General features: G+C 36.9%; 1 protein-coding gene across 2 annotated transcripts in view; it reads left to right on the forward strand.

Annotated features, from left to right (window-relative positions):
• Positions 1-26,543, forward strand: part of LOC149567752 (glutathione S-transferase 2-like) — a 227,971-nt gene that overhangs the window by 149,323 nt on the left and 52,105 nt on the right. Inside the window, exon 9 of one of the 2 annotated variants that reach the window (XM_089821011.1) lies at positions 14,448-14,504. The exons of the other annotated variant lie outside the window; for it this stretch is intronic. Within the exon in view, the coding sequence (XP_089677137.1) occupies positions 14,448-14,504 (57 nt within the window). The remainder of the gene's footprint in view (positions 1-14,447; positions 14,505-26,543) is intronic. 2 annotated transcript variants of the gene reach the window in all.

The following is a 26,543-nucleotide window of genomic DNA, read 5'->3' on the forward strand; positions in this document are numbered from 1 at the left end:
CTACTCACTACCGAATTCAAAATTTATCATTCACTGTTGAACCCGTACTACTCGAGAGCTAACGGACAAGCCAAAGCCACAAATAAGATCCTGGTCAGAGTAATTTATAAGTCTTGTGTGGTTGAGGGTGAAGATTGGGAAGAAAAGCTACCATCAAAATTATGGGTGTACCGTACTTCATATAAAGTAACTATCGGACACACTCCATTCCAGCTGGTGTACGGACAGGAGGCGGTGATAACAACAAAATTCATGGTATCAAGTTTGAGAATAGCAATCGAGAACAAGCTAGGCGACATGGAAAGCTTAAGGGAAAGATTGTACAACCTGAACAAACTGGATGAGCGACGACTGCAGGTACAGTGGGCCACAGAAGTCACACAAAACAGTCAGAAGGCATGGCATGATAAGAATTTAAAATTAAACAAGTTTCAACTGGGCCAATTAGTCTTGAAGTATAATGAGTGGAATGAGATTAGGCTAGGAAAGTTAAAGTTAAATGGGTTGGACCATACAAGATACCGAAAGTTGGTGATAATGGGGCAATCAAGTTATGGATGCTAGACGGGAAAGAAGTACCAGACTCGATGAACGGGTCGAAGTTAAAAATCTATCATGAAAGAAATGTTCCTCCACCGACGAACAAACTAGAGAGAACGACAGTAAATAATGTCTATATGTAAGATAAGTAACTGTAGATAAAATATAAAGTTGAACATATTTTCCGAGTGTAGGTATGGAAGTAATAAAGAAATAAAAGATAGGATTATTAAAATAAAGGAGTACGAAAGTAATAAATGAAGAATAGGAGTATTAAATTAAGCAGAGTAGTCAATTAAAGGACAGTATGGCCTGAAAAAGAAGGAAATCAAAACTGTACGGCTACTGGAGGAAGGAATAGTCAACAGTACGGCTATGAAATAGATAGGTGTAGACAACTAACAACCGTACGGTCGTATGGATTGAGGGATGCAACTAAAAACACCGTACATGTATGGCCCATATAGAAGGTGGAAAAGACATATTATTTAAGAACTGTATGACCTTGGAGGTCCTCAAAAGAAAACACTGTACGAATGTCTGTGAGGAAGAATAAAAGAGGGTGTGGTCACAACAAAATGGAGCTGTACGGCCTAGCAAGACACAAATTATTGAAATGGTCATTGTACGGAGGAACTATGTTACATCTGAATTTTTGACCTAGCTTGAAATATAGCCATTAAGGTTCGCATGAAGTCAGTTGACAGTTTAATTTGTTATAATTTGGCGAAATGGTAAGATAATTAGTCATTATGATTTCAAGTGAAGATGACATTTTAGTTGATCGTTAATCACGAATTCATGGAATTAAGATGAAGGTTAACTGTTATGATTATGTATGATTAAATAATTTATAATTTAATTACGGAGAAATTCCTTGTAGGAAGCATGTCGAAGGGGTGGAAGCATTGTCAGAAAAGAATTAGGCAGGGCATCACCATCACTGGGCAGATGGGTAGAGGACCTAGCGATTTGAAATAGGATACATCTGTGGGACCGCATGAGTTTTTTAAATAATTAATTTAATTAAAATAATTGGGTTAAAATATAAAACGTATCTCAAGGATTTTAATTTATCTTTCATCATATCATTTTAATAAATATTTATAAACATGCATTTAAATATAAAAATGATTTGGCACCATTATCATTTAATAATTTAAATGAGTGATGTTTAGTTGTACATTATAATAATGTTCGAATTGCATGAAGTTAGTTGGCAGTTTAATTTGTTATAATCTGGCAAAATGGTAAGATAGTTAGTCCTTATGATTTCAAGTGAAGATGACATGTTTGTTGATCGTAAATCACGAATTCATGGAATTAAGAGGAAGGTTAATTGTTATGATTATTTATGATTAAATAATTTATAATTTAATTACGGAGAAATTCCTTGCAGGAAGCATGTCGAAAGGGTGGAAGCATTGTTAGAAAAGAATTAGGCAAGGCATCACCATCACTGGGCAGATGGGTAGAGGACCTAGCGATTTGAAACAGGATACATTTGTGGAACCGCATGAGTTATTTAAATAATTAATTTAATTAAAATAATTGGGTTAAAATATAAAATGTATCTCAAGGATTTTAATTTATCTTTCATCATATCATTTTAATAAATATTTATAAATGTGCATTTAAATATAAAAATGATTTGGCACCATTATCATTTAATAATTTAAATGAGTGATGTTTAGTTGTACATTATAATAATGTTCGAATTATAATAATTGAATTATTATAAATTCCAAATTATAATCTTCCAATTCTTTCCAACTTCTTATTTTTTTCTTTTATTCTTTTCTTTCTTCATAGTTGATTTAATAATTGGAATATAAATGGCCATCTTGGGAATTCGAATGGTTTTCTTTATAACTGTTGGAAGCCGAAGAGCCAAGCTTTTTCTTTTTATTATAGAGTCTCTTGATCGTATTTTGCAGGGAAGACAGTCTATTTTTTAATCTTTTCTTTCTTCTATGCTATCGGGCTGTTTTCTATGCTTATGTGATATAAATCCCATTACATAGAATCAATATAGTCTGGAGTCGGCTCTCAACTTTTTCCCCTCAAATTTTGTATCTCTAATTCTGAAGTTCCTTCTTAGAAAATTTCGTAACCATAACTACTCCTCTCTACATTCAAAATCTCCATTGCATTTCAACTCCTCTGTGTCAAATGGAAACGATTTTTGACAGCCCCATTTCATCCTTTAACTGGGAACAAGTTTATTTAAGCTGCAACTTCCTAATTTAAAAATAACAACCATTCTGCATTTGGCGTGTAAAATGGGGAGTATGGAAGATATAGGCGGAGCGAGCGAGTGGATTAATGCCAGTGAAAATGCAAAGACAATGCTTGCAAGAGTGTTGGTGAATTGGCAATCATGCGTTGCACTCACGACATATTCCTCACTTGATGAGAGTACCATTGCGAGCAGGGTATGTAGTAGAAATCGTAGGCCCTTTTTCTTCTGCCAAGTCGGAGCTTCTTATACGGGCTGTGGTTAATTGTATTCTGCTTAGAGGTCAGAAATCTCATGTTTTATTTTCCCATTGATATTTGCTTGCGAATCTGAAATATCTATTTCTAAATCTTGCAGTAATTTTATGGTCAATAAAATATAAGATTTTGGTGGACTCTTTTATAGGTGAATGTTAATCTGAACTGAATATCCATCCATAGTTGTCAATGCATTGTTAGATTGAGATCCATTTATAAATTCTTTGCTGTTGGTCCCCTGCATTACTTAGAGATTATTGAAGAACTTCAATGAGTATCCATGTGATTTACATCATATTTGAATTTGAAAGGTAGCTGTAGAAAACCTAATTGATTGTGTGAATCAACATCAATGCTCGTGCTATCATAATTTTTCCGAACAAGATCAGAATACTATAGATGTTCTAACACCTAGGATTCACCGACGAATATGCCATGAAATGGTGAAGAGGTGGAATTGAAAAGAAATCAGTTATGATTAATTTAATTAATTTAAACATTTAAATTTGAAATTTTAAAAGAATATAATTATGTAAACACAGAATGTGAAATGATGGATGTATGTAATCTTCTTGAATAATTGATAGAGCCGTTTGCTCTGAGAATTCCGAATACCTCGGACTCACTTGATTGTGTTGTCAAGAAGATGGGTGATGAGGTGAGAGAAAGGAATCATCAATAACATGAATCAGTACTAGTTATGATAGAACAACGCTTATCATTTTTAATATGAATTAATTAATAACTCATGCGTAAATTGAGATCTCTTGCTGTCAAGTTGTATGTTAAAATACCAGGAAGCCCAGAGGATGGCAAGATGTCCCCTGTCTATTTTCGGTAGGGAGGGCTTTTCTCTTAGAGATGTTGTGAGGATAAGTTGTGGTCCAAGGTTGGGTGGTTAAGCCCTTGACAGTGTTTCACCTCTCCCCAAGATGTTAGTCGTGAGTCAGGCAGAGATAAGCTATGCAGTCCATTGTTTAATGGAAATAGGTAATATCACTTTTATTTATGAGGTAAGATTAAATTGAGTTATTTCATTGTTACTGTTATTTTACACCTAGATATAAGAGATAGATTCATGGATTGCTTTTCATTTATATGAATATTGAATATAAGCATATTTCTAATCTTGAGATACTGTCACAGTTAAGTAATTGGAAGGAAAGGAATCTGAAGCCCTAATTGATTGAGAGATGACTGGAACCCTAAATGATACAGTGGTATCAGAAGCCCTAATAGAATCCGTGGTATTGGAAGCCCTAATTGAATCCGTGGTAGCGGAAGCCCTAATTGAATCAGTGGTAGCGGAAGCCTTAAGTGATATAGCGATATCAGAAGCCCTAAATGAACCGATGGTAAATGATGCCCTAATTTAAAATATAGTGGTATTTAATTGAAATTATCATTTGATTTTAAGATAGTGGTTTTTAGATGATAGCCGTCATGTGAAATTGTTATAGTGTATTGTGGACTAACCCGGGTGGTTGCAAAAGCATCCTTAGTTTGATTTCGATCTCAGTTTTCCAAGGTATGTGGTTTTCAATTTCTTTATAAATTCATTTGATGGTATTTCAAGTTTTTAGTTAGGAAAATTTGTCTAATTGATTTTTAATGGTAAAACTTATTCACATGAACATGAATGATATAACTATCTTCGTATGAAACGAAGTAGTAATTGTATTCTTTGAGTATGTTAGATGTTAATTTAGACTCGGGAAAATTGGATGTTACAAACTAAGGAGCCAAATATATTAACCGTACGGATGCAATAAAGCCACAAACAAATCACAAAGAACACAGACCATACGGCCACGTGCAGAGAAGTGACTTATCTGTATGGCCACACCATTGAAAAAATTGTACCATACGGACACCATATGTTTCCTATGTCATCCTTAGGAGGAGAAGGCATCGTACGGACGTACAGACTCAGAGAACATTGGACGCCGTATGACAAATAACAAGAAGTTTGGACATTCATCGTATGGCTTAGGAAGAATGAGCTTCAATAGGGAGACACTGCCATACGGCGAACAACTGAAGACAAGAAGAGCCATATGGACCAGTTATAAAGATTGTACGACAACAGGTACGAGAGGTAGGAGAGATAATAACCATACAGAGGCGTTATATGAAGTAGAGACAGTGAAAGGACTAAGTCACAATTGAAACCACTACATGGTCACAATAGAACAGAGCATAGCTTGCTGGAAGAGCACTGAAGCAACCATCGTACAACACAGGAGGGCGTCAATACTATACGAAAGACAAGGGAAAACAAAACATTGTACGACCAAGGAATGACGCCGTACGGCCAGGTACGAAGAGATAGGAAGCCCTTGTACGAAAGAACAAATGCGGTATACTTAGGAGCAATAACATCATACAAAACAAGTAGGTGTATGGACTCCTCTAAGGTCCAAGCTGTACATGCTCAGGAGAAGACAAATTGTAGCCGTACAACAGACAAAAATTGAGAAAGGGAGAAGCCATACAGTACAAGAGGAGGCAAGAGCCGTACGGACGCTAAGACAAGAAAAGGATTTCGAAACAATATTGTACGGAGAGGTAACTGACCTAACCAATTTGTATTCAACAAAATGACAAAAAGTGACAATTATGCATTCAGCTTGCAAAAGAGCTTGGAAAAAGAAACTGGACAAAGATTCAGCCATGAACAGGAATGTGAAGACATTGCCATCTGGAGTTCGTGTAGCAGGAGGAACCAGCATAGGGCCAAGCAAAAAGAAAGTCAAGCAACCAACATAGTTGGCTGCGACAGATATTCCTACAGCACAGAATGTTACATTTGAAGGATTGAATGGTGCAAAATGTTGGAAGTGGTGGCAGGAGACACAAGATAACCATCATGTGAAGGCTAGCATTCAGAAAGCACAAGTGGAATGGGTGATACAAATGTTGGTATTCTGTATCAGAGACTATGAAGGGTTTCTACGCATCATGATAGAAACATATGATAGGTTCTTTCGAACAAGTACATTTGAGTACCTTGGTTGCAACTTGGTGGTGTCATTCAAATTGACCGACTTCACATGAGTATTTAGGATACCTGGCCAAGCTCAAGGGGGAAGGAAAATAGAAAGTAAACCTAAAAAGATGAGCTGGGAAGTAAAGATGCAGTTGATACAACTCGTGTGGGGACTTGACACAAGCAGAATAGGAAGCCCTCTTGGACACATCAAGAGGTAGAGGGTTGAAGAAATCTAACGTGCAGGAAGGTCATTGGTGCTGTTTGATGGACGTCGTGAAGAGTTGCTTCACAAGTTCTAGTCGTGCCTCAGATATTTCATTCCCACATGTAGCAATGATGAACGAGATTTTGCACGATAGGGTATCTGACTGGGCAGCATTGTTGGCCGAATTGATGTATGAATTCATGACATTACAGCACAAGACATTCTACATGCCACATTATGCCATCGGCCTATTCCTGGAGGCAATGACGTGGAGGATCCCCAATGATGTACTAGAGGTCAAACTGGGACCTCTTGTGCCAGGTGAGCCATCTATTATGCAGTGGAGACATCTTGATACACTTGGCACCAAGACCATCAGACAAAAACGACCATGGTCAGATGGAGGAAACACTGACAGTGGTTGGGAGGAGACTTCTTCGAAGGAAAGTGGGCCCAATGGGGAGGAGGAGGAGGACGAGGAGGTAGAGGTAATTACAACTATGCCATTGAGATTCCCATGGCCTACATTTTTAGCTACGACACATTTGACTCCTGTTGGTATACATGGCATTCTAGGTTTTGGCTAGCTCAGGCAGCCAGTAGTGATGATGCCAATTTCGATTGTGACGCAGCCCGTCATGGAGACACGAGCTATTCCGAAGGTAGTAGCAGAGGCACATCCATCACCAATGGAGATAGCTTCTTCAGAGGTAATGATGGAGCCTGCTCATGAGGCTTTACCAGAGGTTGGAGATGGGACACTTGTACCTAATATTGAGTTGGACATGGAGGTAGGAGTAATGGAGATGTCGACAAGCGAGGGTTTGAGGGCGCCAGGTGTCCAATTGGATGTAGTAGGTTCAGATGCAGTGGTCATAATGGATACAACATTTTTAGCATCACTTGAGCGAGATAAAGAAAGCCAAACCCAAAAGTTGAGCACGTACCTGAGTACGCGGTTCCATCGTACCCAACACCCTGAGTGGCGTACCTGCAAACACCTACACGAGAAGCAGTCCCGGAGGAGAACTCTTTGCAGGCATAGGAGGTTGAGTCGACATAGGCTGAGGGAAGACTGCATAGCATTGTTGAGCGTATGGTAGAAGCAGTAGAGAGGGCTATGGGTGTGCAGCAGGAACTACCAATAGTGCCGGAAGTAGTGATGAGAGAGACATTCTTCGCTGATATAGTAGCTCTAGCGACTCGGGCTCGCTAGGTTTTGGCCTCTTCAGAGATTCAGGCTTTGTACTCAGTAGTGAAGGAGTTGGAGGGAGTAGTATCCTTCATGAGATTAGGATGCCCGATTGCCTTTATAGTCTGTTTCGAGGAGCGGGGATGGCCAAATGTGGAGATTGCAGAGATGTGATAGGATTGGGCCACGACGAAAGGTCCTCATATGGAGAGCCGAGTGGAGGCCTTGACTCACAAGATAGTAGAGATACACAGGGAGGCATATTGCACCATGCAGAGGAGCTAGGCAGATCGAGTAGCAGCTGAGAGGGCTCAAGAGGAGTCAGCTGCCAGGTTAGGCATGGAGAGGGTAGCTTGAGAATTTGAGACGACAGCCTTGTTAGACAGATAGAGTCAACTACAGAAATTGGCAGTGGAGAAGGAACAGTTATCAGCAGAGAAGGAGTGAGTAGCAGATGAAAAGGAGAAAGAGTTGCGAGAGATTGTTGAGATGATGCAGTCAGCTTTAGAGCTTTAGATGGAGGCGGAAGTGGAATTGAAAGTCAGAAAGAAGCAAGACAAGCTGTGGGCGGAACTGAATAAACTAAGGGCACAAACGACCACTACGCCAGGAATGCATCCCTCTGTTTAGTATCTATACATTGATGTAATTAGTTGTTTATTTTTGAGTTTTTTTCTATTGTCATCCAGAAACAACTTTTCTTTTGGGGGGATGATGTTGGTAAATTCTATATTGTAGCCAACGGGTAGAATAGTATCTGAAAGGGCACGTGACGGTTGAGTCATTCCTTCGGGAATGTATATGTACACCGTTCGGAATGGACTTTGGATCATCATCAAACATCATTGGAATAATTGTAATGTACATATTGTGTATATGAATAAAGTATTTGTTCTGTGTTATATCTTGCTATACTACAGGCAATAAGTAACCTTTTACCCTATTCGGTAAACAATGTTTTGGCCTAGTCATTTCCAGTGCGGGCCAGAACGGAGTTGATTTACATGGTGTTGAGCGAACTTACTATTTTTAGTAAGTCAACAGGGCATGGGTGATGCCAGAATTAGTGATTGGGTTTGATGCTCCTCGATGAGAGCTTTCCGACGAGCTATCACTCATATTATTCCGAGCCCAATTAGTATTTTACTTTAATGCCTGAAGTTTATTAAAGTAACATTTAAATTAAATGTGAAAATAATAAAGTGTTACTTTAATATTATTCATGTTGGGTTGTGTGTTGGAAAAGGGATGCCCAAGGGAGACATAAGGTGTTATTTTATTTTATTTTATTTTAGAACAGTTTATCCCACATTGCTTGTGAAAAGTGGGTCGACCCTATAAAGTAGAAATAAAAGGGAGAGCTTGTGGCCCTTGGTCGGCAGGTGGAACATGAGAATAAAATGGATGTGTGAGTTGCAGATCTGTTCTTGGCATTGGAGGACATCTATCCTCTCTTGTGACATTCTAGACGTCATTCCCTTGCGGTTTGGCCTTTGGAATCTATTGCTATCAACTTCGCTATTAGGCAGTTTGGTTGAATTTCCAGCCACAGTTGGATTTGATATTTTGCTCATATCTTTTTCACTACTTGTCCGACGCTTATGTCGCTTTGAGGGAATGATTTTATGAAGGTAGTGGACTGTTTGAAAGACAAAGTACTGTAGCAGCAAGTTTGAAGTTATGGGCTAGAGAATTATGCCAATGATATTGGAGTAATTAGTGAGTTGATAATCTGCCATGTATTTGATTTCATTAAATTCTGAAAATAACATTTTATTGGCAGCAGTTCATTGTCCACTTTGCATATTATTGTAGTTTCTTTCTTGTTTATGTTGTATGATTCCTATTCCATGCTCAAAACACAACAAACAAATAAATGTTTGATTTTCGAATTCATAAGGGGTGTAAACATTAAACGGAGAAATAAGAAGTTGATTGCAAACTGTTTGACATAATTCCTTTCAGCAGCTGGTTTAGTTTTTTGGGAAACTCAGGGGTGTCCATTACAAATCATAGGTTAGTATACTGAGAGGGGGGTTGAATCAATATACTCTACCAACTATTCTACTTCTATCACAAGTTTGTAAGCTTAGTTCTTTTGTAAGCTTGATGGTTGCCAACTCTATTATTATGCCGATGACGTAATCCTAGAATATGAGAGCGTGATTCATGGACAAATCAATATAGTATTAAATTGAAATAGATGAAAAAATGGTCACTATTTTCAACCCTAGTAACTTATGCTTCCCCATAACTTAACTATACAAGCATGTTGGAAATAGTCAAAATATCCTCGTAAACATAGTTGCCAGAAATTACCTTTGCACAATCATTATAACTATTTTATTAGCGAATCATGTTAAAGAAAAATAAGTCCCAAAACAACTATTGAAATGTCCTCTATAGCAATAATGTCACTGCTCAATGCTAGGTTCCTTATAAACTATAATTTATTATTAGGAACTTATTCATTTACTTATATCTTTATATAATATTTTGATTTTATTAATGATAATTTTACTTATATTATAATAATTATAATAATGAATAATATATTATATTATATTAAAATATTATGATATTCATTATTAATTTTATATTAATTGGTGTATTATATTCTTTCATTATTATTACATTAATAATATAGTAGATTTATGAGCATAAGCTCATAGCACAATGATTTTTGTAAACCCTCGTGATCAGGGGTGTCCTAGGTTGGAGTCCTTGAAGGAATGAATAAATTGGAACATTTACTAGAGGTGCATAGGTAATTGCTATGTGCAGGAGTCAAGGATGTTGTTGGGTATAAAAGTCTGACCAAACCTAAATGATGTGCTGAACATAGAGAATGGGAGCAATGTCAAGTGGAATATGGAGGCATGGTGAAAGGGTGAGGAAAAGTATCGGGTGTCGATATAGATACGATAGAATGATAATTTGGGGGAGATATGGCAGATGAGGGGCATATGAAGGTGGCAAATAGTGCACGAGAGTGAGAGAAGGTGTAGAGAGGTGACAAAGTATAGAGATGGCAATATGGTTGGAAGAGAAGGTGGTGACGTGGAGTAGAGAAAGATGAAAGATGAAGCATGGAGAGGTGATGGGGAGTATAGGGGTTAACAAAGAGGGGGAGTATGGGTGTGACGAGCATGGAGTATTGGTGTAGGTTTATGTCAGAGGCATGGAAGATGGGGTAGGGAGAAGTCATGGTGATTGAGGAGGAAGTGTATGGAGGAGGGTGATAAGATGGCTGAAGTGGCAAGGGTGTGGATGATAGCGGGAGTCAGGACGAATCGCTCACCAAGTGGTAGGGAGAAGTGCATGTTTGCATATTAAAGTGATAAGGTACATGGAGTAGGTGGTGGATGAATAACATGATGATCCCTTTCAGGGGACTGACATTGATGGATGACCAAATACCACATTGGTCTTTAGCTCAAAAAAAGTTGGTGATCTAATTGTTGTGATATCACCACAGGGATGGGGTACCCCATTGTGACCCCACTGTTCCATAGCTCTAGTCAAAAGTGATATCAGTTACCAAGCAAAATAAAATAAAAATATAGTTGTTTTTAATAATAAATTATGTATTATTGAATTTGGTTCGAGAAAAAAAGGACATTACACCTTATTGTGCTCTCTTCTCAGTCGGAGATTATTGTAATCTAAAGTGCTATCATGTGCAAGTCTAGATTTTTGTGCGTCAAATTATTATTTTGTATTCGATTTTATACTTGTGTTCAAATTAGGGGAAATTGACGACTTACGCATCTCGAAAGGAAGGCGAGTTTTCTGTTGTACAACCCTTAGACTGTACATTGTGCTGAGGAAGCTGACTGCACGATTACCTACATCTGATGCACACCCACCGTACAGATTGCTTAGCCTCAATACACACTATATCGGTCATAAGTTTCATTGTACAGAGTGCCCATCCATCTTATGGGTTGCATCTTTACTGTACAGGCCCCATCCTCACTATACAGACATCTTCCAATGTCTATGACCCCCTGCAACACCGTACGACCTATTCCATTACCGTAACAACTATTCCATTACGAAGGAAATTGTGGAGAACTGTCCACGCACCACCGTACGACTTGCATAAGCTATTGTATGGACAATAACATCGCGTGCATGATTAAGGCAACTTTTTCAGAAAGGGAAACAGTAGTTTGATGCCGTATGAGCAATCCCTAAGGCCTACAACACATCTTAGATATCCAGTTTGATGTTACACAAGTAGTTCATAAGGCTTTTGGTACATTACATTTAGCAAATCATTATGTTGTGCCCTACCACTAGTACGAAGAAAATGTTTTAGTCTAACATACATGCACTTCTTGAATGTGATGGCTGCTAGGAATTCTTCGCCTCCTTTCTCCCAATCTTGTCAAAATTGCTCTTGTAATTCTGTGATCTGATACTCATTCTCTGGCTCTACCAGAGCCCTATGTAGGGAGGTGTGTATCAGGATTCTTGAGCTCACTGTCCTCGTTGGCCTAGTTGCATGTCTAAATTTATTTATATTTCCCACTTCATTAGTCTACGTCATCCACCATTGTTATCACTGTTATGTCCATGATTTCCACCATTGTTTCCTCTGTTATTTCTACCATTGTTAACATCAATACCCATTTGTCTAGCCATCAACTGCATCAATAATTCATCTGTTGATTCTGTTCTTGAGCCCTTTGTTCAGCCTGTCGCTGCCCCTGTGCTAAAGACTCCAACATTCTAAACAATCTCTCCACCTAAATCACTTCTTTCATACATATTCCATATGATGTGTTCACTTGTATTTCCTATGCTCTCTTCACCTGCAATCCTGTTTTCTTCTAGATCCTCTTGTCTTTCTAACTCTCTCCTGTTTCTCCATGGAGTATAATGGTAAGACCATGGTTGCATACAGCAATCTATCATATCACTGTCCTAGCACTTCGTTCCCACTAAGATGGCAAGATACACTAATCTGATACCGGTGTAAGTGGCTGCCTTGTTTGGTCTGATATTTATTTATTTATTTTAGTATATGGTTTGTAAGTTTGATACTTTTTTAACCGATCATAATATGAATGCAACATCAGTAAAGAATTGCAGCATTGATATTTTAAGAAAGGCAATACCTCAAGAAGTTTCATAGTAGATATTTCTAGGATTTCTGAGTTAGGTCTCAAGTACAGATTTTCTTCCTAAAGCTAAATAGCATTCCAACTAAATGAGATTGCAAAATAGTCATGATATGTACTCATCAAATTAATATGCTGGAAATGATAATTTGCAGGTCATATAATAGCATTATATGTTTTCCAAACTCTAGACTTCTGCCTTCTAATTCCAATCAGGTGCAGCTGAGAAGAATGATATTGAACAGAGGTCTTGTTTCTATCAAGATTCAGTTCTAAAACCACCCAAACCCAACTGTTTCTCTTCCAACACCCACGGCTGAGTTTCCCCTTGGTTAGAAACTCAAATGGGATGGCTAGGCAAGAATACTGTAGCTACAGAAGTTCTAATATGGTGTGGCCAATATGCCTAATTGGATGACAAAAAACTCTCTTGTTTCCTCTTAAGACTGTCCTCCAACCCTTGATTAAACAAAAGCTTTACCCCTACATTTCTTCGCACAAATTTGATATAAAATCAGATCTCGTAACCTGAAAATAAGAATTCTTTATGTGTAATACGTGACTGCAAACACCAAATGAATCCCCAAACTGTAGTACTCAACAATCTTCTTGATTGTATCTTCTAATAGAAAGGAGAATGTCAACGAAGAGGGATTTTGTCCTACAGGCCCATGAAGAAGAATTTCTCCAATATTTCATAAATTTTATATTTAATCTCGCACGCTTAAAGAAAGCTCTTCAGTCCCATTTATAACTTTCTCGTAAGTACGCATTCACTCACCTTGTCAATGTGGGATAAACAAAATCACTTTTGCCTTTTCCTATTTTTGGGATTTTGCTTTACCCGTATTTTCTTGCAATTGTTTTTCCTACCTATTTTATCATGATTGCTTTTTCCTTTTAATATTCCTTCATGTCTTTTAAAATATTTCTCCCTTCAACTCAAGTCCCCAAACATTTTGTGTCTTCCATGTGTTGCAAAATAAAAGGATTTTAAATATTTCCCACTTAGTTGTAGTCCCACATTAATAAAGTTAAATATTTATATCTAACTTTATAAATCAACTTTATTGATGCATTAATAAATTATATCAATGAAATTAAATTCTTGTTACTACTAAATATTTACCATTGACTTAACATCATCATTGAAGGTCCCCACCATGCGCAAATTAATTAGTTTAAATGGTAAATATGCCCAAAATTATATCCAGACACCTTAGAACAATTTGCAATTGAAATTGCCTAGAAGAAATGGTCTCGAAGTCCCTTAAATGTCCCAGTTAGCCTATGAGACCATGGGAAAGTAGGCTAATGACAACATCGTGCTATAAGTGCTAGAAAGAGAACATTACATTCAGTAACTGGATGGCTGGTCATGGCATATATAAAATATAATGAGAGACAAAAGAAGAAGACATAAAAATATCTCTAGAAAAATGGATAGCTAAGGAATTTCATGAAAATGGGGAAGTTTTTTTGGGAAGTGTACAAGGAGTGAGTTTTAAAATAAAACGTTAAAATGTAGAAATGAAAAAGGGTTATTATTGTACCTATGAACTAAGGTGCTATGAAAAATTTATTGAGTGAAGGCTCCATTATGTCTTGTGGCTGAGAATTTAATTTGATAACATTGGCTATTATCTCTCAGGGAATGGTGTATACGTTTCTTTGAACCAAACCACCTTTCAAAGAAAAGAGAAGCCAATTCTAGAAAGTCTGATTATAAGAACTAAGAAAATGCATAAATGTTAATGCATTTAAGAAGTTTTTAGAATTCCTCTTGCACATACATTAGGAGGATGCAACTAAAAAGCTTTAATAAAATCAGTTTTTGGATGTTTTCTTTTTCATTAAAAATTTTAATGACAAAAATTGGTATATTCTTTACAGGCAGATGTTTTTCTTGCTCCACAAGTTTATAGTGCAGCGCGTTTCAATGTTGACATGGTAATATCTTTTCTGATCTTCATTGGAATATTTCCATAAGTGAAATCAAGGCACATGATGAAATATAAATATGTTATGTATGCATTTGTAGTTTTTGACTAATGAGGAAAGCATAACTGATCAGTCTGTATGGTACAGTTAATGTTGCTTTGAAAGGATAATGAATAATTGATTTAAAATAGCTAGTTAGATAAAGAAGGATAAGATACGGAATGCAACTGTACTGATATGCTATTGATGGGTTGGGAGTGGTGGTTATTCCATTGAATTGTGTCAAATGAAAGTGCACTGTCTGCTTATTCTAATAAGAAATTGAGACTTTCACTTCAATGCCTCGTGCACAGTTTTGAGTGATTAAGAATTTTAAATGCTGTGAGGACATTGTCACCAATATTTGTAAAAACATATAGAATTATTATAAGCATCATCTGCACTTCCAGAATGTGGAATGTTTGTTTGTATGTTTGAGATCTTTGTTCTAGATTCAACAGTTTTGTTACTTGTTTAATATTTGAAATACTCCTTGTTACTGCATTTTCCTCAATGAATAATTTACTACCATTCCACCTTGTGTATCCACGGTAATTGCACTCCATTGATAATGTAATATAGTGGGTTAGTTTTATTTTTGTCTTTTGATAATCGTTTGATGAAATGCCAATATGCAGAAACAATACTATTCATGTACTTGCAGATGAATTTGACAATTCATTAACATTTCAACAACTAATAGCACTTCTGCTTCAACAATAGTTATCATATAAAATACATATAATCATTCAAATATTCAAATCCTGAGTTGGATGCAATTTCTTTCAATTCAAAAGCTGTAAACACTAGTCCTCCAAATATATTATCATCAAAAACATTTGAATAAGTTTTTTAACTTGGTGATGGAAATGATAGCTGAATAACCCTGGTGATCACATTCTATATTGGTGGCAGCAGATAATTGTAACAAATATTCCCAAGCATTTCCCAAAATAGCTGTCTTTCCTTATTCCTTCCCAAAAGGGTCTGCACTGCCTGTAGACTGATTTTTACCTTGTAGCTGAAGCAGCAAGGTGTGAATAGTGTCCACACTTATTCTTGCCTCCCATGACTTATGAATATTTATATGGTGGCTGTCTAAAGTTTATTGCCACATAAACTGGTAGCTAGGAGGTTGGAGGGCCCACAACCCTTTAATTTATGCAGTCACCGTTCTTTTTTCTCCCTAAATCTTCCTTCTGGGTGTTCAGATGCCTAAGCCTGGCCTTTGACCTTTTCTCTTTATCCCTTTTGGCATCCAATCATCATTTTGGGGTGGCGTACAATCAGAAGATTATAAGAATTCATGAACTGTAGTGACTTCATGTCTTTGCAAAGAATTGGTTGATAATTAATATGGGTCCCACAATTTCCTTCCTTAATTCAGCAAATTATCTAGCTTACCAAAATTTCCATCAAATTTATGGCTAGTTTATAAATTTGTTCTCAGATTTAAATTAATTTCTCCCCTCCCCCCCACAACCCCCCACCTTGCCATGTCTTACTTGGTACTTAATGGTAAATATTTGAATTTTTTCTATTTTAAATTTTTCTATTGGAGATTACTCTGGCGCCAATACTCTGATCTTTCTATAAATTTAATTCTCTTTATAAATTTAATTGAAACTTCTCTTGCAAATAATAGCAGAAATATATTCAAGCAAGAGTCTACAACACAATGGTAACTTGTGAGCCTCTCATGTGGGAGGTATTGGGTTCAAGTATATTTGAGCTTAACATGTTTTAGTAATTAATATCAACAAACAATAAAAATTAATCTAGGGTTCGACCCATTACCTATTAAAAAAATAGCAGAAATAATTTTCAATTTTAAAAATCATGCATGCCTATGAATCCCACGTGAATCCATTTGTAGATTAGCTCAAAGGGTTTTCATCTTTGAAACCAATTTCACCTTAGAGTTTCCATCCTAGGCTAAAATGAACAAATGCATTCTTCTTCAAATAAGGTTTATGAAATGAAATCCCAAGGATACCTTTCTCCTTTCCAAATCATTATCTATACTAGTGTAACGGGACTTTGCGAATTTGACCAGGACTTTGCAAGTCCGAGGCAGAGTGGAACTTTCCGAGGCAATTGGCCTCTGGACTCGTACTTGACCGAGTCCTGGCAGAATCCATGTGGATTCGCTAAGTCTATGGACTCGCCAGACTCGCTGAGTCTCGAGCCCAAGACTCTCGCCGGCGGCCAAGACATTCAAGTGAAAAAATAAAATAAAATCATTAACTTAAGTTGCATTTTTCCGGTTGTTGTAACATCTATTTGACCTCAAAAGGTCATTCCACCATTTGCTTATGTTTGTGATATAGAGGAGAGAGCTAGAGAAGAATATTGGGGTTTTGAGAGAGAAATTAGCAAACCGGTTGGCTCTCTCGTATCGATTGTTGATAGTTTGTGCAACTTTGTATCTTGCACTTAAGCATTGAGGGGAGCTTAAGGAAGCATTTGAAGGGGGCTTCTACAACCTTACTTGCATTTCCATTGTTTGACTTTGTGCAAATTTGAACAGGTCAACAACAAGTTGCATTTCTTTGTGTTGTTTTGTAATATGTTTTAAATTCATATTTTTTACTTCCCATTTTGTTTACATTTGTTTAGTCTCTACTTCTACTATCTATTATTTAGAATCTAGATTTATTCTAATTTATCTTGATGACAAAGTAAGAAGGACCTAAAGTTTAAAAATTTGATTTGGTGCTAACTTTTTTCTATTTATAATATATTCATATTGCAGCAGCAAACACATTGACATAATGCCTCAGAGGTGGGCCTTCTGGAATTGGAACTAGGCTTGCATTTAACCATGATGCAGACTCAAATGCAATAGCAAGGGATAGGGCTTGGAAACATGCCATCTCGGGGCACAAAAAAGGAGTTGTTACATGTTGGCATTGCGGTGTAGTGTAAGATGGGGGAGGAATAAATAGATTGAAGTATCATCAAGAACATATACCTAGGTGTGATGCTAAAAACTGCAAAGATGTACCCCAAGATGTAATGAGAGACATGCAAACTCTTCTAGAGGCAAAAATGGAGAAAAAAGAATTGAAAAAGAAACAACAAGAAGAAATGGCACAACTAGCCCAACAGGGATCTTCTAGTTTTTGCTCTCCATTATCCCCTACTCCAACTACGGATGCCATTGCTTCTACGAGTGTGACCATTGGGCCTCCCATTCGTAAGCAAAGATCGGCACTTGATTCCATGTTTGTTCCACGCATGGCTCCAGGTGCACAACCATCGCTTGAGAGCATGGGTTGGATCAAGGAGAAGTATGATTATGCAAAATTGGCACTTGGAGACTTCTTCATCTACAACAACATTTCATTCAATGCAGCAAGGTACTTATTTATTTAAATTTTTATTTATGTCTTACTTCTCTTGCTGTCAAGTTTCATCTTTCAAATTTCAAGAGACAATAATATGCTTATTTTGTTTAACTTTAAATTTTATTTAATTTGTTTTAGGTACCCTTATTGGCAAATTGCAATCGATGTTGTTACTGTTTGTGGTCCGGGGTTCAAAGCCCCTAGTGCTAACGAGCTAGGAAGCCCTATTTTGACCCAAAGAGTGGTTGATGTAGAAGGTGCAATCAAGGAGCAACATGAGGTGTGGAAAACGAAGGGTTGCACCATCATGACTGATGGTTGGACTAATAGAAGGAGTAGAACACTCCTCAACTTTTTTGTCTCTTCATCAGGTTAAAAATTTAGAACTAGAACTTGTACTTAAGTGATTAAGTTTATAAATTATGAATTTATAAATTATGATTCATCATTAATCATTATACTAATTTGTTTCTTTTTCTTTAGGTGCCACAGTTTTTTTGAAATCAATTGATGCCTCAGGAAAAACAAAGAATGCTGAATATCTTTGTGAGGTAATGGATGAAGTGATAAAGGACGTGGGTGAGGAGAATGTAGTGCAGATAGTTACATATAATGCAACAAATTATGTTGCTATAGGAAAGCTTCTTATGGAGAGACACCCTCACATATTTTGGACCCCTTGTGCTGCTCACTGTATTGACCTCATGTTAGAGGATCTTGGTAAACTCCCTTGGATAAAAACAATTATAGAGCAAAGAAGGAGTGTATGCAAATTCATGTATAATCATACATGGGTCCTCAACCTCACGAGAAAACACAATGACCAAAAGGAGTTGTCTCGTCGAGGGGTCACTAGATTTGCAAACAATTATCTCACATTGAAATCTTTGCTTTATTCAAAGGGAGGTTTGAGACGATGTTTGTTAGTGAGGAGTGGATTGCATCGTCATATTCAAATACCATTGCAGGGATTGATGCAGCTGATCATGTTTTTGACGAGGCTTCCTTTTGGACACTGATTGCTGATATTGTGACAGTAATTTTCCTTTTTGTCCTCATTTCAACTTTATTTTGTTTATGAAATTATGTTATAAATTATTGTTCATTTTTTAAAGAAAAAAATTAAAGCTGATTATTTCTCTTCCATCTTTCATAATGATTGCAGTTCGTAAAGCTACTTCTTGTTCTCCTATGCACTATTGATGGAGAGAAGCCCTCAATGGGCTACATTTATAAGGGCATGGATAGGGTGAAGGAGGCCATTCGCTCCTTTTTTGCAAGGAATCGAGATAGGTATGGGCCTATATGGGATGTCATTGATAGACGTTGGCACAATCTACTTCACATGCCTATACATGCAGCGGCCTACTTAATCCAGCATACCAATTCAACCCACATTTCAAGGCTGATGATGAAGTGTTGAGCGGCCTCTACAATGTTGTAGAGAGAATGTCACATGATTCAAGAGTTGGAACAATTGTAGTCCGTGAGATTGAGTTGTTTAAGAAAGCTCAAGGGGACTTATTTGCACGGTAGTTGTGCAAGAAAAATAGGACAATTTATACTTGGTAAAAATCTCTGATTATAGTTCTATATCTTAATTTCTAATTCTATTACCATTTTAATTTGATAAAGTCAAAGTTATTGATATGATTTTAAATTTTCTTGTTTCAGATGCATGGTGGGAGATGTTTGGCACTAAGGTGCAAAATTTACAGAGGATTGCGATTTGTATCTTGGGCCAGCCATTTAGTGAATCAGAATGCGAACGTAATTGGAGTCTATTTGAGCACATACACTCGAAAAAGTGCAATAGGTTGGCAGTGAAAAATTGAATGATCTTGTCTTTGTTCACTAGAGCCTTCGCCTTCGCCATAAACAGATCCTGGGCACTGATACATCACTGATTGTATTAGAGAATGTTGATCCACATGTAGGGTGGAACACAGAGATTGCTGATTCTGTCTTCAGTGATGAAGATGTGGAGTGGGTAGATCAGGTGGATCGGGAGTCTGAGGCAATAGCGATGGCAGTCAAGGAGGCTACAACGCGAAGAGATAGAGTGCAGGACCCCAAGGCTAGGAGTGATGGATCCGAATCTGATGATGAGGATTATGTGGGTGAGGATGAGGATGATGATGAGGATGAGGATGAGGATGAGGTTTAGCTTGAGACACAGGGGGAAACGATGGCTCTACAGTCTTCCATGACTTATCTTAAGCATACTCATAGGACATAGACTACTATGAGCCTTAGTCTTTTAGTTGTTATTTTGATATATGTTTTGAACTTTTGATACCATGGATTTCGTAATCCATGAATATTGTAGACATTTGAGTCTTTGACACTGCAGTGACACTATGTTTATTACTTCATACTTTATACTTTATAGTTTATAACTTTATATTGTGTTATTCAGTTTTTCCCCTTTAGAATTCTCTTTTATTCTTATGTGATCTATGCAAAATTGTGTATGTGTATTAAGTAGCTTCTGTTTATCGCAATTATTGTGTATTTGATGTTAATTGATTGAAAGATGCATGAAACAATCTTAAAATCCTTAAAAATCTTTGAATTTCATGGGTTTTTCAATTTTTCGAGTCCTTGCCAAGTCCGAGTCCGAGTTGGATTTTGACTTTCTGAGTCAGAGGCAAGTCCAAGTCCCATAACTATGCTCTATACACATTTTTTCCAAAATAATAAAATATTATTCATTTTCCCTCTTTAGTTGCTTTTTAATTTTGATTTTAAAATTTTGGGTCCCATTAAAGTCACTTTTCAATTTATAAAATAAAACAATCAATCTAAGTTACACAAGGACACGTCTCCTTTTTTTGGTCCTTAGAGAACCTCCTAGAAACGTGTCCTCTGTTGTTCCCCCGTCAACATCCCCAAAACACTGTAAACATTAACAAACCAACACCAGCGAATGTTTTCCTTAAGATAGGAAAGTAGAAACAAATCCAAGTGGGCTTTGATATTAAGTAATGGTCATAAGCTGTCACTAAGTTGAATCTATGTTTCATGCATGCATCAAAGTGTTGGAGTTGCAGGTCTATTTTGTGTCTCGGACAAGACATTTTCTGATTTTACCATAAATATTGTAATTAAAAGTTATGTAAACATAAAATACATGTAGTATATTAATATATTTTTAAAAATTCATATATGTTGTATACTGCTATTCCTTGCTGTCCCATATTTTTGGCCCTCTAGGAAATATCCTAAAAATGTGTACCCTGCCAACCCCTTGTCCCCATCCCCAAACTATTATGGAACACAAATTAATTAAATAAAAGTTGCTGAATTGAGAATGTTTAATTAATTAATTATTCCCTTTTTCCTCCCAGTTAACATATGGGAATATAAATAGGCTTAGGGACACTGATTTTTTGGTGCTTACACCTTGAAAAGGACATTATAATGCTCCCTCCCCAAAAGTGCTTGCCTTAAAGAAATTGAGGAATTTGGATGCTATAATATTTGCTCTCCTTCCAAAGTAATGTCTTGTAGATAAGTTTTCTAAATGGATCAAATACTCTAATACTTTTGTTTCTCGATTTTCACACCCTCATGCCCAGAATAGGCTCGCATGCCAAGTTGATATGAATGGTAAATCTGATTTAGATCTTTACCTAAGCAGCAGTGCACTTTCTTCACAAATTTAAGAGTTGGGTATCCTTCAATGACTTATGGTTTGAGATGGTAGTTGAGGAGACTTATAAAAACCACTATATGAATTTGAAGATGGAACATCACTTGGCTTTAGCAGCACCTTTGGTGAGTACGGAGGTTTGGTTCACACTTTCCTTGAGCAGAGCAATCAACAATTTTACACTTGGGACCCAGGGGTGATGCAGTTTCTGCCCATGCACAGATAGTAGGGACTTATTTCAACTGTTTTGTCCTTGCCTTTAAAATCTTTTACAAAAACTTGAACAATTTCAGTGAGTTGTAACTTGTGACTTTAATTCATTTTATATTCCACATGTTTATCACCTACACTTGAGTGTCAACATAAGAAGATTCCATATTATCATCAACTTTATGTAACAAGGTTGTTATCTAATGATGTTGAAAAGAAGTATGACTGTTGTCAGTAAATTCAGAATAGTGGTCACACCTTTGTCTCATCTTTTTAATATCGGCACTGTTATTTATGCAATCCATCATGCCAAATTGTAAAGTAGGAACTGCAGTAAAGTCATAGGTAGATCATGCTGCAGTTCCTACTTTACAATTTGGCATGATGGATTGTATAAATAACAGTCCCAATGTTAAAATGACGAGACAAAGGTGTGACAACTATTCTGAATTTTCTGATGACAATTGTACCTCTTTTCAACATCATTAGATAACAACCTTGTTACATAATGTTGATGATACTGTGGAATCTTCTTATGTTGACATTCAAGTTGTCGGTGATAAACATTAGGAAATATAAAATGAATTCAAGTTTGTTGTCCTCAATTTCGACATCAGAAAATTGAGGCAACCATACACAATTTTCTCATAGATTCGTAGGTACATCCTCTTTGTTTTAACGCATTCATAAAGCATCATGAAAACAATTCATTATCTCTGAATTGTTCTTTGTGTAGTCTTATTTATGTGTTCTTTTGAAAGTTCTCTGTCGAGATTATCCCTTGTTTGTAGGGAAGAGTTTTCTTTCTCGTGTTGCAAACACTTGATTTTTGGGTTAAATTTCTCATCTTTTCTTTTTTTCTCTGTGTTGTAAATAGTTTGTGGTCTTGTTTTTGCCTTAGGCGAATAGCCCTTGGAATTCCACTCGATTTGAGCTAACTTAGATCCAAATCGGAGTTGTCTAGCTCAAGTTATAAGGGAAAAAGTGGAGTTTTTTAGGTTAATTGCACATTTTTATTAAAAACCTCATAAAAGTGGGCTTTTCATTGACAATTGCACAATATATGGTTATATTTGATATTTAAAGTGGATTTTGTGGTCCATTTTAAAATTTCAACTCACTCTAATTTGATTTGACCATAGTTTTTTATGTTTAATGAAAATAGCTTATTTCAAGAGTATTATTCATGTTAATTAAAAATTATGGTAAAATATTAAATATAATTACATGAGACAACTTAAGTGCATAAGTGGGATTTTTATTTCATATTGGATATATCTACATGCAAAACACTTATGAAAATCCACTTCCAATAAATTCTAAGTCCCAATATCATTAAAAGTGTGCTTTTTAATAGTGATTGCATTTTTTTTTTTTTTTTTATTGGTAATAAGATATATTTTATTAATATTCAAAAAAAATACAGGCTCCTTTACATCGTTACAAAAAATTTCTTCCTGACTTGTTATCTCTTTACATCTGCCTACTATGCTACACCCATACTTTCAAAAAAGAATTCCCAGGGCTAGCTTTTTACACTTTGATCTTTCAAAAACTTTCCCTTAATCTGAATTACAAAAACCCGACAAAAAATTTATCCCTATGATCATATTTTCTACAATTTATCAACTTTAAACCATTCAGAGCTCCTTCCACTTCGCTAATCCCAACTGCTGCATCAGCTGACTTCCATTGAACTACTACGCCTTTTCTGGAAGCTGGAGAAAGGATTTCAAAAACAAACTACCATTTCGTAGCTTTCATATTAGCACGAAAATCCGTGTAAGATAGAGAGTTCATCTCGCTATCATAACTACCCAAAAAAACAACTCACAGCCTCCATTCCATTAGGCTCTGTTGCCTCCTTTTGCCGAACGCTTCTTCTTTGGAACAACCCAGTTCGCTATCTCCCGATGTCCTTGCGCGTTGAAATCTATGATGGCGCTCTTTAGGGTATTCCATGCTTCTCGGCATTCATTAACATAAGCCTCGTTTTCAAAAAACCCTTTTGGCCAATTTACAAATGGGATAACTCCTCTCTCTCGCCCTTCTGCCATATTTTCATAACCTTCGCTATAGTCGAAGGCCCAGCCCGGGTGCGCCCACTCCAACATGGAGTCCATGTTCGGGATGAGAGTGTCTTCGAAGAGCTGATTCATTACCCATTTCACTATCTGTTCATGCTCGCCTACCTCCAGGCCCCACGCCATCGTCATTGCCGCAATGTCGACCTGGATTTTCCATCAATGATCCGCATTTTGAAAAAGAGGACCCAATATTTTCTGCAAAGCCTCCACCACGGCTTGAGAGGAGCATTTTACCATCTTTTTCAGATGGAAATTTGCAACACGTTTGAAGAGAGCCTTCTGTTGATGCTCCGTTTTGAAGGTGAATGAGGGTTCCATTTCTCTCTTCACCAAACTGATCAAATCTTTTGCCCTATCTGTCTGTCGCCCTTCTCACTTATTAAACTCCAATTCGTGCAACTCTTAAAGACTTCATAAATGTAGTCTGCGGCCTCTTTAAATTCAGAAATTTCACATGCTTATACGGATTTGGTGCTTTGGTTATTATGCCTTCCATCTATCGCATTATTTTCTATTTCATTCATCCTCCCAATTTACAAATTTTACAATAACTTTAAAAGGGAGTCCGCGGCCTCTTTAAATTCAGAAATTTCACATGCTTATACGGATTTGGTGCTTTGGTCATTATGCCTTCCATCTATCGCATTATTTGCTATTTCATTCATCCTCCCAATTTTATTTGCTTAGCCATTTATAAAGCTCTCCTTGCGTGGAAGCTTTCTCTACCCTCAGTTGCTCATCATTCATTGTTAGAGACTGTTTTGATAAGATGTCCGCCTCTTTATTACCTGTTCTTTTAATATGGGTTATTCTATAGTCTTCAAATTTTAGTAATTCCTGTTCTATGAGATTTATAATTTTTTGCAGATGCCAAGCATTTACACTTAGTTTGGAGATTGCTTGCACTGTAATTAAAGAGTCTCCTTCTAAATGTATTCTTTTAAACCCCTCTTTATTGGCTAATTGAACTGCTATCAAGGCTGCCTGACATTCTACAATGTTATTTGTGCCAATTGGAAGTTTTTTTGCTCCTACCAGTAAAAATTGCCCAGCACTGTCTCTGAAGACTACCCCAACCCCTGAAACTCCCAGGTTACCTTTTGCCGCTCCATCAAAATTAACTTTCACCCAACCTTCTCGTGGTTTTGCCCATTCAATCTGCTTCTGTCTTTCTACTTTATTGCTTGTAACCAATGCTCCTGAGGGAGATTTAAATCTAATCCCTGGCCACAATCTTTGCATAAGTCTGTCTGCTTTTGTGAACGGGACCATCATTCCTTGTCTCCTTGTTGCCGCCACACTTGCTGTTTCTTCTATTGCATTAATTATTCTGTTTAAGCATCTTCTTATGCTCTCCTTTTCACCCTTGAAAATCCTCCTGTTTCTTTCTTTCCATAACTCCCATATTATCAGAGACGGAGCTACTAACCAAATACTCGACAGGGTTGATTTCCCATGTCCTCTTGGCCATCCATCAAAGACCTCCCTTACTGAATGTGCTCTTGGGCCTTGCCATTGTAATTTGAATTGAACTAGATCCCAACACTTACTAGCATATTGGCATTGGATTAATAAGTGATCTAGTGATTCTTCTTGTTTTTCACATAAAGGACACCTCGATGGGCCTATAATCCCTATTCTCCTTAGTCTTTTTGCTGTTAAAATTCTTCCTCTATAAGCAAGCCATGCAAAGGCCCTTGCTTTAGGTAGTGCATCCTTATTCCAACAGAGGTCTTTTGAAAGGAAACTTTCCTTTCCTGTTTCTGCTAAAAGGTTATATCCAAGTTTTACTGAGTACTTACCTGATAAGGATCCACACCATACAATTTTGTCTTTTCTATTAGTGATCAACACATTCCTTTCTTTGAAGATAAGTTTCATCTGCTCCTTTTGTTCTGCTGTTAAGTGCTCCCTTGACACATCCCGCCAACACCATTCCTTTCCTTTCAAGCTTTCTTTTTCATTCATATAATCTGTAAGTGAATTTCCCCATCTTTCTTTAAAGTAGGATTTTAGTTCATTAACCTCAATTGAGTTTCCAAGAACTGCCATTCCATTCCACGAGTCCTCCCAGAATTTTGCAGATTTCCCATCCCCTATCTGCCATGATATATGCTTTCTGATCACTTCTCTACATGATAACATAAAGTTCCAAATAGCTGATCCTCTTGGGGGGTTTCTAATTGTGAAGATCCTTTGGTCTTCCATATAATCTAGGTATTTGCCTTTCCAAACTTTACCCCAGTAAAGTTGTGGATTCTCATATAAAGCCCATATTAGTTTTGCTCCCAGTGCTTTATTCATTATATTCCAATCCCTCAATCCTGCTCCCCCTTCATCCTTGGGTCGACATATTTTATCCCATGCTAACAGTGGAATCTTGTTTTCTTCATTGGCTCCATCCCAGAAAATATTCCTCATCTTCCTTTCCATAATCCGAACCACTTTTTTAGGGATATCTAGGCACATCATAGCAAAGACTGGCATTGCTGACAAGACTGTTTGAAGCATCAATATCCAGCCTGCAAGAGTTAACCATCTGCCCCTCCAACCTTCCATTTTCTGTTGACACTTTTCAATAAGCTTATCCCAAAATTCCGATTTATTTCTACCTGCAAAAAAAGGGATTCCTAAGTACTTATTTGGCATTAGTCCCATTTTTATATTCAGGATACGACAGATTCTGCATTTGACATTTTGGGGGATA

Source organism: Cupressus sempervirens, chromosome 3 (assembly GCF_028749045.1).
Source record: "Cupressus sempervirens isolate cs-2001-9-10 chromosome 3, ASM2874904v1, whole genome shotgun sequence".
NCBI lineage: Eukaryota > Viridiplantae > Streptophyta > Pinopsida > Cupressales > Cupressaceae > Cupressus > Cupressus sempervirens.